Source organism: Rhinopithecus roxellana, chromosome 5 (genome assembly GCF_007565055.1).
Source record: "Rhinopithecus roxellana isolate Shanxi Qingling chromosome 5, ASM756505v1, whole genome shotgun sequence".
NCBI lineage: Eukaryota > Metazoa > Chordata > Mammalia > Primates > Cercopithecidae > Rhinopithecus > Rhinopithecus roxellana.
In genome coordinates, this window is record NC_044553.1 from 14841883 (window position 1) to 14855473 (window position 13591).

Genomic DNA, 13591 nt, shown 5'->3' on the forward strand with positions numbered 1-13591 from the left:
CGCCTCAGCCTCCCAGAGTGCTGGGATTACAGGAGTGAGCCACCGTGCCTGGCCTAGTGTAGCTTTGCTATTAATTTATATGTGGGGTTTTGAAAGTCTTTGCAAAAAATAATTTGAGATTTTAAAATGCTTTCAAATCCAAAAATAACTTTATTCGGTAACCCTTTTAATGATCAGAAGTGATTGAGTGCCTGTATTAGTTCATTTTCACACTGCTATAAAGAATTACCTGAGACTGGGTAATTTATAAAGACAAGAAGGTGGAATTGACTCACAGTTCCACATCTCTGGGGAGGCCTCAGGAAACTTACAGTAATGGCAAAGGGAAGCAAGGCACATCTTACATGGCAGCAGGGGGGAAGGAGCAAAGGAAGCCATGCCCTTTTAAACTATCAGATCTCATGATAACTCACTCACTATCACAAGAACAAATTAGGGGAAACTGCCCCCATGATCCAGTCGTCTCCCACTAGGTCTCTCCCATGACACATGAGGATCAATTTGAGATGAGATTTGGGTAGGGACACAGAGCCAAGCCATATCAGAACCTAGGGACTTATGCTCATCCTAGGGCCTCAGTACCTGCTATTTCCTCCGTCTGGAGAGCTCTTCGTTCAGGCACTTGCATGGTTCTCGCTCTCAATTCTTCCGTCTCTGCTCTTAGATGATAGCTCCTTGGAGAGCTCTACCCTGACCATTCTATTCTAAGAATTATCTTCTGTTCCTCTTTATCTCCTCACCCTGCCATATTGTTCTTCATAGCACTTTGCACTTCCTGTGTTATATTTTTATTTGTTTGATTTATTATTTATTTTATTTATTTGTCACTACTATACTATAAGCTCTATGAGTACAGTTGGTTTAGTCACCTCTGTATTCCTTGTGCCTGAAACAATGTTTAACACATATTAGATGCTGAACAAATATTTTAAATAAACATTCAAGAAAAATATTCATTCAATAGAATAAATGAGTATCAGAGAACAAGATGAAAGAATATAGACATGGTATGACAATTTTTCTTCCTGGGATCATAAACAAAAGGAAACTATATTTAAAACTACATCTGGGTGTGTAGGTTGGGCACAGTGGCTCATGCCTGTATTCCCAGCACTTTGGGAGGCTGAGGCAGGAAGATTGCTTGAGACCCGGTGTTCAAGACCAGCCTCAGCAACAGAGCTAGATCCTATCTCTACAATAAATTAAAAAAATTAGCTGGGCATGCCTGTAGTCCCAGCTACTTGGGAGGCTGAGGTGGGAGGATCGCTTCAGCACTTGAGCTTAGGAGTTCAAGTTTGCAGTGAGCTATGATAGTGTCACTGCACTCCAGCCTGGGCAACTGAGCAAGACCCTGTCTCTAAAAAGAAAATTAGATACATAAAAACACCCACATGTAAAGTGGAAGCGTAGATGACAGTCTGAGACATCACCACCAACCTGGGCACTGGGGAGATGGCGAAGACTGACCCCAAGACCTTGCAGGAACTCACCTCGGTGGCGTAGACACCCCTGCAGCAGATGCAAGATAAATTTCAGGCTATGTCTGACCAGATCATTGGGAGAATTGATGATATGAGTAGTCACATTGATGATCTGGAGAAGAACATCACAGACCTCATGACACAGGCTGGGGTGGAAGAACTGGAAGGTGAAAACAAGATACCTGCCACACACAAGAGTTGAGAGTTGCTAGTAATTTATAATGGAATCTGGAATATCATTTTTCTGAGCCAAGAGAAGATTGAATGACTTTTTTCAGCTAACTACTGTGTGTAGACAGGTTTTATATTATAAAGCATATATTCTTATCACATACTACATAGTCAGTTTATAGAGCAGTTTACCTACCACTTTCTTGAACATGGTATCTTTACATCTTGGACCTTGGTCAGTTGTGCTATTAATTATTAAACACTAAAACTTTGGCAGTTCCTGCATTTTTTTAAAAAAAAAATAAAGCACCCACATGTTAAAAGTAAAAATGTAATGTTAGGAAATTATTTAGAAAATATTTTAGCCTCTTTTCCTTTGCCCTTTTACTTTATTCTTTATTTTGTGTGTGTGTGTGTGTGTTCCATAGACATTTATCCACTTCTCCAAAGAGAAATAAAATCAAATTTTTATTTTTTTTAAGATTTAGGATATAATGGCTATATGTGTATGTATACATCATAGGAACAGAAAAAAAATGTATAGTAGTCCCCCTTTTTCATGGGGGATATGTTCCAGTACCCTCAATGGATGCCTAAAACTGTGTATAGTACCAAGCTCTAACATGTACTATGTTCTTTTAATCTGACAACTGAGATGGCAACTAAGTTATTAATGGGCAGGTAGTGTCTACAGTGTAGAGACCCTGGACAAAGGGATGATTCATGTCCTGGGCAGGATGGAGCAGGATGGCATGAGATTTTATCATGCTACTCAGAACAGCGTACACTGTAAAACTTATGACTTAGCCAGGCATGGTGGCGCGCATCTGTGGTCTCAGCTACTTGGGAGGCTAGGGTGGCAGGATCACTTGAGCCTGGGAGGCAGAGGTTGCATTGAGCTGAGATCGCACCACTGCACTCCAGCCTGGGTGGAGTGAGACTCCATCTAAAAAATAAATAAATAATTTTTAAAAACTTATGAATTGTTTATTTCTCGAATTTTCCATTTAATATTTTCCAGCAGGGTTGACCCTGGGTAACTGAGACAGGGAAAGAGAAACCACAGATAAGGAGAGACTACTGTATAATGATATTAGTAAGGTTTAAGTAAGTATAGAATCCGCTTATCTGTACATATTTTAAAAGGATAAAAGCTGGTTATTCAGAATTATGTTGTGTGTAAAGGTGTAATGAGAAAATGAAAATCATCAATTCCAAAAACGATCGTTAACTTTTTCGTACCTATGGAAAAAAATTTAAAGAATTCAAACGTCGTTGGAATATTCTTCAGAATGTTTAAAAATTTTTTCTAGTTGTTGTATCTATTTTGTCATAGTAGCTGTACCAGTTGTATATCTATTCAGGTGCTGGCAACTGTGGCCTACACGTGAGCTGCCTGTTTTTATAAAGTTTCATTGGCCTCTAACTGTGTTCATTCATGTGTATATTGTCCATGGCTTCTTTCATGATACAACAGCAGAACTGAATCATTACAGCTGAGATCACATGGCTTGCCAGACAGATATTTACTATCTGGCCATTTAAGAAGTTTGCCACCTCTAGTCTATATACTACTTCTGTTTTGGGGCCTTGTAACCTTATATATAGAATTAAGATTTTTCTGTGAAGAGCTGTTTTATTTCTAGATGTCTGGATAGTAGATATTCTAACAATATTTTTAAAATATCTGCCATTGGTGATTATTTTAGGCACTAAGGTAAAGTCAATAAGAACACAGACTGACTCCTATGCAACAAAACCTATGAAGATAGATTCTAAAATGAAACATTCCATTCCTATGTTACCTCATGGCGATCAGCAGTATTTGTTCAGCCCAAGTAGAGAAATGCCTACTTTTTCAGGTACACTGGAAGGTCATCTGATTCCTATGGCAATTCTTTTAGGTAAGAATCAACAAAATATGTGGGATGAATTTTATTTTATTTATTTATTTATTTGTTTGTTTGTTTGTTTATTTATTAGAGACGGGGTTTCGCTATGTGGCTCAGGCTGGTCTGGAACTCCTGGACTCAAGCAATCTGCCCACCTCAACCTCTGAAAGTGCTGGGATTACAGGCCCGAGCCACCATGCCCAGCCAGTGAATTTTAAATTCTTATCAGCAGTAGCAGAACTTACAAAATGGTACTAATATGATAGTCATCTACCTTTTCCTGTAAATGTTATTTGTTTTTTTGGGAGGGCCTCAGAATATGTTTTATGCTGTGTAATACCAATCTCTGAAATGATGGGTTCCTGCTATAGTTTCACCAACAGGAAAAATTCTTTTGGTGTGTTATAGTATATTATTGTAGATGAAATGAAATTTTAAACAATGTTTTGGCTGGGCACAGTGGCTCATGCCTTTAATCACAGTATTTCGGGAAGCCGAGATGGGAGGACTGCTTGAGACCTGGAGTTTGAGACCAGCCCGGGCAACATAGCAAGTACCTTGTCTCAAAAAAAAAAAAAAAAAAAAAAGCTGGGCTTGGTGGCTCACGCCTGTACTCCTAGCTACTCTGGAGGCTGAAGCAGGAGAATCCCTTCAGCCCAGGAGTTTGAGGCTGCAGTGAGTGATGATTATGCCACCATACTCCAGCCTGGACAACAGAGCAAGACCCTGTCTCTTAAAAAAAAGGTTAAATATGTCATGGACATTCATAATAATTCAAGAAGTTTGATTGTCTTGTTAATATCCTTATGTCTTTGGGGAAGTATTAAGGTACTTTTTTGGGTACTTTTGAACTAGGCTATCATAAGTGAAAGCTGTGTGGGTGTGTAATCTAAGCCAATAGTTCTTTATTTACTTACTTGCCTTCTCTCGGAGTCATCATGTTAAAAATTGAACAGATCATTTTTGTCCTCACACCAGCTCTTCAAGTCTAATTAGCTTTTTTTCCCCTTTAGTGTTATTGCTGTTCTTTTGTTTTGATTAACAGTAAGTATGAATATTTTTTAACGTAAGAGAATTTTTTATTTTTGATATTATGGGTTAATGGCATGTCAACATAATAGCTCTCTGTTTAAACATATCTTCTAGTAATAAAATAGCTAACACTTTTAAAGTCCTTACTGTGTGCCAGGTACAGTTCTGAGCATTTTACATATATTCTTTCATTTAATCCACCCTAGAAAGCACATGGTAATATACAGATTGTATACCTAAGGAAACTGAAGCACAAAAGGGTTACATACTTTGTCAAAGGCCACACAGCTAGAGTGGTGCCAGGATTCAAACCCAGGCAGAGACAGTCTGGCTTTATAGTCTGTGTTTTCAACAAGTACACTGTACTACCCCTCTTTACTTTGATATGTACAAAACAAATGGGACTTTGGAAGTGAAAGTTGTTGACATTTTAAATGTGGATAATATTAGTAGCTTTCTATTAGCCTTTATTTTGAGGATTAAATTAGATAGTGAAGTGTTTAGTACGTATAAATGCCTAATAAAAGTCACTGGGTATGGTGAGTATGTCGACAATGCTGATGATGGAGGGAGAGGTGATTGTCAGATAGGGCTTTTTTAAATATGAGAATATAGCCATTAAGATCCAGCTGGTGTATTAGACTTTTCCCTTTTTTTCTGAACTAGTTGACTTATTTTTTCCCCTAAACCTCTTAGGACAAACCCAAAGTAATAGTGATACCATGCCACCTGCTGGAGTGATTGTCAGCAAGCCACACCCTGTAACTGTGACTACTTCTATTCCTCCGTCATCTCGAAAAGTAGAAACTGGAGTAAAGAAACCTAACATAGCTGTTGTAGAAATGAAGTCAGAAAAAAAGGATCCTCCTCAGCTTACTGTACAGGTATGCTAGGGTGCATGAGTAGAAAATTTTAAGGAAGAAAAAATTTGTTTACTTAACGTTAGTACAGAAATCCATTATATTGCTTCATGAAAATATTGCTTTTTATCATGGCTCCTTTTATTTTAAAATTTATTTTTATTTTGTAGACAGAGTTTCGCTCTTGTCACCCAGGCTGGAGGGCAATGGTGCAGTCTCAGCTCACTGCAACCTCTGCCTCCTGGGTTCAAGTGATTCTCCTGCCTCAGCCTCCCGAGTAGCTGGGATTACAGGCACCTGCCACCACGCCCGGCTAATTTTTTTGTTTTTTTGTTTTTCTGTAGAGATGTGGTTTCACAGGTTGGCCAGGCTTGTCTCAAACTCCTGACCTCAGGTGACCCACCTGCCTGGGCCTCCCAAAGTGCTGGGATTAACAGACATGAGCCACTGTGCCCAGCCAGCTCTGTTACTTTTTAAACTGTAATATTAATGTGATGTTTCTATCCTGTTTTCCATGATTTAAGCTGCTCTTCTAGGCCAATGACTTATATACAAGTGGCTTGATGATATTCCAAGGGGAATAATTTAACCGTGTATTATAATTAATTTTAAAGAGTTAATATATGTGACTTATATAATTAATACTTCAAACTTTACACTAGCATATGTTAGAAGATTTGAATGAATACAAGACTTAAACAGCCTCATGTGGGAAGAAACCCTTTGACATTTCACGTTCAAACATCTACCCTTCAGCCTGGGATCCAGCTGTAGAAGCTGAGGTCTTCACCAGGTCTGGACAAAAGTGAACAGGAGTGTTTACATGTGACTTTCTATTGACCAGTCAGGAGGCAACTGTAGGAAAGTGTTCATGAACTATGGTAAACTTTTTGGCTGATTTACTCCAACCCCTGTGTTCATCTTACCATCCTTGCTTACTTCCAAATAATTAGAACACCCCAGTCCTTAGACTGCTCCTGGGTTCCTCTTGTGATTGAGCCAGGACAAATGAGTTTTCTTGGGCAACTTAGTATGCCCTCTGGGAAGAGAGAAGACTTGCCTCATTCTTGGATCCTGACCACTGAGGAGAAGATAATCCTGGAGCTGTCAGATGCCACCACATGAACAGTCAACAGCCTCTTAGTACTGATTTTTGACTGGACACTCCTCCCTGAACAAATGAACCATCCATTTCTTCTGCACAAATTTATACAGAACAGCCTCAACCCACCAGCCTGAGAGATTCCCAGGGACTTAGAAATCGCCCATGTAGCTCCACAAACACTTCATTCTCATGGAGTGACTTCTGCCCTGCAGCTAAAATTGACAGTGTGTTTTCACAGCCAAGTTGTTAGGGCTGAGGCAGCCAGTGGGTCTCAGGAAGATTCCTGGCCCTGTGCTTGAGAGGAGCAAACGCACAATAAAGCCCTGGCCTGGAGCAGAACCTTTCAACTCCCAATCATTTTTGCAGGGCAGGGAACTCCCAACATGAACCTAAATGTGTTCCTCACTTACAGCAGTCTTTGGGCATCCTTCTGACAGTGTAGGCTCACTAACTCAGCGGTGCAGCAGCTATGGAGGCTTTGGGAAACCTGGGGACACTTTAGCCTGGACAGCAACCTGAGCCAAGTGCAAACCCAGTCAATGTGTATTGAATGAGTGAGCATCACTAACACAGTCAGTTCATGGAGGAAATTAAAGGATCTAGATCAGGGGGAAAAAATCCTAAATTAAAAGGCAAACAACACACAGTAAGAACATATGAAAGGAAGATGCTAGTAAAGCATTAATTTTTAAATATAAAGATCTCCATAAATTAATAAGAAAACACAGATCCAAGTCTAGAAATGTTCAAAGGACATAAGACTCTACAAAAGAGGAAGTACAGTTTATCAGCAAGCAAACTAAATAAATTTTGCCAGTAACCAAGATAATGCAAATTAAAATAACAGTAATATGCATCCATTTAAAAACTATTATTGCTGAAACAATCATATTATCTAATTTTGGTGAGGGTTGGGTAAAACTTAGAATTAATTATGTTTTTGATGATGTAAGTAGAGGTTGTTAGGATTACATTTCACCAGTACTTCCAAGAATCTTAAGTATTTGTGTCCTGTGGCCCAGAAAGTTAATCCAATATCTGGTTATCTAGCATAGTGAATTAATTTAGAGTTTAGAGTTTAGGAAGAAAATTTTGTGCTTGTGTGTGTGTAAGTTTTTTTTGTAGTGATATATATATAATAGTGGAAAAATTGGAAATTTCCTAAATTTTTCTAATTGAAACATAAATAATTAAGATATGTTTGTTGAAATGTTATATAGTCATTTAAAAATATAATTATGAAGTCTATACAAAAGCATGATAAGTGTTTATGGTTCTTCGTTGTAATCACAATGAAAAATCAAGAATGAAAACTATTTTAAATTTTAGTTATATATAAGTAGATGGTAAAAGACAAAGGGAATAGTGAAAATGAAGTTATCTTCAGATAGAATTTTTTTTTTTTTTTTTTTTTTTTGAGACGGAGTCTTGCTCTGTCACCCAGGCTAGAGTGCAGTGGCGCGATCTCGGCTCACTGCAAGCTCCGCCTCCCGGGTTTACCCCATTCTCCTGCCTCAGCCTCCTGAGTAGCTGGGACTACAGGCGCCCGCCACCTCACCCGGCTAGTTTTTTGTATTTTTAGTAGAGACACGGTTTCACCGTGTTAGCCAGGACGGTCTCGATCTCCTGACCTCGTGATCCGCCCGCCTCGGCCTCCCAAAGTGCTGGGATTACAGGCTTGAGCCACCGCGCCCGGCCCAGATAGAATTTTGTGTTTTCCTTTTTTTCATATTTTATAAAATATCCTTTCATAATTTAAAAGTTTTGTTATCCATTGGCTTCACAATAAAAACTTAAAGGGCATGCTTTGTTTTTATGTGTATGTATATATACACACATACATGTACATGTATATACACATACTCATAAAAATATTTGAGTAAAAATGATAAACAGAAAACTGAATGTTGTATTCTGTTTTAGGTATTACCCAGTGTAGATATTGACAGCATTTCAAATGGTAGCACTGATGTTGGTTCACCTCTGTCTAGTCCCAAAGAAGCATCTCTTCCTCCTGTGCAAGCTTGGATAAGGGTATATTTCAGAATTTTATCATATTATTTTGAGTAATGTAGTGTCTGACTGTAGATTTTAGCTAATGTTACTCCATTTAAAGCCTTTTATCATAATGATAACTTATTATAATAATCTGTATTTTGAGGGAAAGATTCAAAACAATTTTTTTTTTTTTTTAGGCAGAGTCTTGTTCTGTCGCCCAGTCTAGAGTGCAGTGGTGAGATCTCAGCTCACTGCAACCTCCACCTCCTGGGTTCAACCAATTCTTCTGCCTCAGAGCTGGTATTACAGGTGCCCGCCACCACGCCCAGCTCATTTTTGTATTTTTAGTAGAGACAGGGTTTGACCATGTTGGCCAGGATGGTCTTTAACTCCTGACTTCAAGTGATCCCTCTGCCTCGGCCTCCCAAGTTCTGGGATTACAGGCGTGAGCCACCACACCAGCCCAAAACAAATTTTGAGTTGTTTATGAACTTGTTTGTTTCAGATCCTTACATTTGTAATTATTTGGAAAGTGATAATCTTTAGTGTAAACTTTTTGGTAATTTAAGTTGTGAAACTCTCATGTGAAGAAAGAATTTCTGTTTCTTTGGTGATGAATCTTTGATTAACATGGGAATTATAGATTTTCTAAGTGTAAATTTTATAGTGACAGGTGGAGTTTATATTTTGGAATGTTACCTTGTTATCCTACTGTTGACATGATACAAAAATACACATTTCTTTCTGGTATTTATTTGCTTTTGAATAATGAAGTTATGGCTTTACTACACAGCAAAATAGCACTGTAACTTACCCCAGGTAAGTTTATTTATTTAATTTGTTTATTGTAAGCAAATTTGGCCGACGATACAGTTTTAAAAGGAGAGAGAACACCAGCAATCTTTCATGATCACAAGTAATGAAATGGAACTGACCTTAAGTGACATTTGTGCTTAATTGAATTTTTTCATCAGTAATTTTTTTAGGCTTCTGTTTATTGAAACTTCTGTGATAGCAAGTAATAAATTTTTAGACTGTTTATCATTCTGCTCTCAGTAAGAGGCTATTGCATGACTACATTTTATATAATGAGGCCTAAAGGTTAGATTTGTAAAATGACTATTTTGGTTTTTTTTCCTGAATTATTTGATTCTGTATCTGTCTTCGTGTGAGTTTGTGTTTGTTTATACTTAGATATCTACACATGTAAACACTTTTCTTTGTCTCAGTTATATCAACCTGCTGACCAATTAAGTGATATTGCTGATGGAGTCCTTTACAGAAAAACAGCTGATTAATTTTTTAAAGCTATTGAAATGTTGACCTAATGGCTTGGGGACTAGCTTGGATTTCATTTACTAATTAAATCAATTCTGAATAGGGTATTAAAATGATAAAAAAGGACCATGTAATTATAAGCTTATACTATAGGTGGAAATATGATAAATTACTTATAAATTTTAAAAGTGTTAAGCACAACAAACACTTTCTGAAAATGCTTTCTTAGACTCCAGAAATTATGAAGGTAGAAGAAGAAGAGGTGAAGTTTCCAGGAACTAACTTTGATGAAATAATCGATGTCATACAGGTAACAAAGCTTAGAAACCATGAGAAATTATTTTTCTACCAGTATTTTTCCAGGTTGTTGACTATCTTTGAACTATCAATATCATGTTACAGTGCTTTGAGATACTTTCTTTTACTTTTGAGTTAAATATACTTTTATTTTAAAAATTATAAAGTTGTTATTCTAGAATGTCTTTTATCTGTATCACCTATCTGCCTTCATGAAGCTTCATGATTATCTGCCGTTTCCCACCTAGATTTTGTCTATCTAGTTTCCTGCTTTCTTCTTTCTTTCCACTTCCTTTGGCTTCTTTTCCTCCAATTTGTCTTTTTTTTCATTCTATTACATTTATCTATTTTGATTTTTGGATTTGTGGTGAAGTGACCAGTTAATTAATATTGAGAAAAAAAGTTGTGAGGAATCTACAATCCAAAGGAATATCCCATATGGAAGGGTTATAGAAATGATAGAAATAATGAAATAGAGGGAAAAATAGGCAGAAGTAAATTAAAAAGGGTGGGAGAAAAGATCATAGAACATTGAAACTGCTTGACTATTATGTCAGTAGATTTTAAAGAAGACATTTGATCATGTTTCTTTGACTTTTAGAGCTAAGATCAGTTTTGTTAATCATAAAATGAAATCCAATTTTAGAATATGCAGAGGTGTGCAGTATATTCATGTTATTTGCTCACCGACGTATCTTTTCTTATGTGAGTAGCCACATGAGAATTTTGAAGGCAGGGACCTTATTCATTTTTATATTCCTAATGCCTAGCAAAGGTACTTGGTAATTGTTTATGCAATATACAAGTGAAAGAAACGGTTATAGAAGTAGCAGAGGATTTAGCATTCAAAGACAGGTGTTCCTGTAGTAGCTCTGCCATTTATTAGCTGTGGACTTCATTTTTCAATGGAATAATATTACTGAGTTGTAGTAGTTAGAGAGACCCAAAGTGTTTTTGATTGAATTATTTATAGGTAAAATGATGTGATATCTGTGATTTGCTTCAAAATGATATGTGAAGGGGAAAGTGGCTAGATGAGACAAGATTGACCGTAAGTTGACAGTTGTTAAAGTTGGGGAGCAGATAAATGCAATTCATGTTATTTATGTAACAGATACAGTACATGGACACTGTTTACTTTTAAACACATATGATATATTTTGTAATAAAAAATTTAACAATTCCAGAAATAACTCTATTGATTATGATGTGGTAATGCAAATAATTTGTAAGATGACTGACCTAATTGCATATTTAAATGTAAATTGTAATTTATATAAGAGCAAATAGTGATTTTGGTAGTGTATTAGTCCATTTTGCATTGTTGTAAAGGAATTACTGGGTAATTTATAAAGAAAAGAGATTTAAGGCCAGGTGCAGTGTCTCATGCCTGTAATCCCAGCACTTTGGGAGGCCGAGGCAGGTGGATTACCTGAGGTCAGGAGTTCAGGACCAGCCTTGCCAACATGGTGAAACCCTGTCTCTACCAAAAAATGCAAAAATTAGCCGGGCATAGTGGTGGGCACCTGTCATCCCAGCATCTCGGGAGGCCAAGGCAGGAGAATTGCTTGAACCCAGGAGGCAGAGGTTGCAGTGAGCTGAGATCGTACCATTGGACTCCAGCCTGGGTGACAAGAATGAAACTATGTCTTAAAAAAAAAAAAAAGTGAAGAGATTTAATTGACTCATGGCTCTGCAGGCTGTAAAAGAAGCATGGTGCCAGCAACTACTTCTGGTCAGGACCTCAGGAAGCTTTTACTCAGGTAGAAGGCTGGGAGGGTCCAGATGTGTCACAAAGCAAGAGAGGGAGCAAGAGAGAGGGGAGGATGTGCCAGTCTCCTTTAAACAATCAGCTCTCTCTCACAAACTAACTTAGTACCATAGGGAGGGCACCAAGCAATTCATGAGAGATCGGCCCCCATGACCTAAGCACCGCCCACCAGGCCCCATCTCCAACACTGGGGATCACCCTTCAACATGAGATTTGGAGGGGACAAATATCCAAACCATATCAGGAAGCATCAGTTTTTTAATGATAATTATTAAGTTCATACATTTCTTGAGAGAAGTAATAGTGTTTTATGCAGGAATAATTATGTTTTTTAGTTTATTTTATGATTGCATAAAATCAATATTGGGTTCTAAAAAGACAAACTGATTGTGTAATTAAGGGTTCCTCAATATGGTATGTATGACTAATGTGTATATTATAATTAATGTGATACCACCTAATTAGAAATGCTGTTGGTTAACTTAGAAGTGTTTCTTAATTCACCTAGTTCCTTGCCTATAGTTGATACTCAGTAAATGTTGAACAAATACATGAATATAATCGTTTTGGTTTTGTTACTACCAGGAAGAGGAAAAATGTGATGAAATTCCAGACTCTGAACCAATTCTGGAGTTTAACAGAAGTGTTAAAGCTGATTCTACAAAATATAATGGTCCTCCATTTCCGCCAGTTGCTTCTACTTTTCAGCCCACTGCCAATATTCTGGATAAAGTAATTGAGAGAAAAGAAACATTGGAAAATAGCTTAATTCAATGGTAAGTTTACAATGTTTTTGGTATGAATAGAACCATAGTAGCAAATATAAATGGAAAGTATTAAATTGTGGCTGAAAGTATTCCTTGTCTTCTTTTGTTTATTAAACTTTCTTTGCTTTAGTCACTGGAAAGTGTTTGATATAATGCTGAGGGCTTAACTATTGTTGGAGATATTGTTTTTGTCCTTGAATATTTGTACTCAGTCTGTCTACTCTGGCAAAGTAGACTATTAGGAAACCTTAAAAAATGTACATTTCTTTAAGCCAGTGATTCATTTCCGGAAACTTATCCTAAGGAAGTAATTATGGTTTGCTACTGGGCCAGGGATCCCCAACCCCAGGGCCACGAACCAGTACCGGTCTGTGGCCTGTCAGGAACTAGGGAACTAAGCTGCACAGCAGGAGGTGAGCAGCAGGTGAGTGAGCATTACCACCTGAGCTCCACCTCCTGTCAGATCAGCCATGGCATTAGATTTCATAGAAGCACAAACCCTATTGTGAACTGTGCATGCGAGGGATCTGGGTTGCATGCTCCCTATGAGAATATAATGCCTGATGATCTGAGCTGAAACAATTTCATCCCAAATCCATGCCCCCATCCCCTACCCCACCACCCCTGCCCTGGTCTGTGGAAAAATTGTCTTCCACAAAACCAATCCCTGATGCCAAAAAGGTTGGGACTGCTATACTAGGCCATATAATACCTGGAACTACAAAGAAGGCACTGTTCAGGTTTGTTACATTCTGATAACAACAAGTTGTAATATGTTACTGTTGTTACATATTACAATAACAATTGTAACTTGTTACATATGAATATGAAATGAACTCTATTATTTGTATTTTTACTTGTAAGAAACCTTAAGGAAGTTATGGAATAAGTAAAACGGCTGAATATTAATATAATTATGAAAATTAGGTTTAGAATAAA

The 13591-nt window shown here is 37.5% G+C and overlaps 1 protein-coding gene and 1 pseudogene across 4 annotated transcripts in view; both read left to right on the forward strand.

The window, feature by feature from the left end:
* The window catches only part of KIAA0586 (KIAA0586 ortholog), a 138618-nt gene that overhangs the window by 39215 nt on the left and 85812 nt on the right, over positions 1-13591 (forward strand). For 3 of the 4 annotated variants that reach the window (XM_030931406.1, XM_030931409.1, XM_030931408.1), the window contains exons 15-19: positions 3362-3556; positions 5273-5460; positions 8465-8575; positions 10047-10127; positions 12471-12661. In XM_030931406.1, the coding sequence (XP_030787266.1) occupies positions 3362-3556; positions 5273-5460; positions 8465-8575; positions 10047-10127; positions 12471-12661 (766 nt within the window). The remainder of the gene's footprint in view (positions 1-3361; positions 3557-5272; positions 5461-8464; positions 8576-10046; positions 10128-12470; positions 12662-13591) is intronic. The other variant, XM_030931407.1, reaches the window with a different exon arrangement.
* LOC104657823 lies at positions 1453-1683 on the forward strand (annotated as a pseudogene).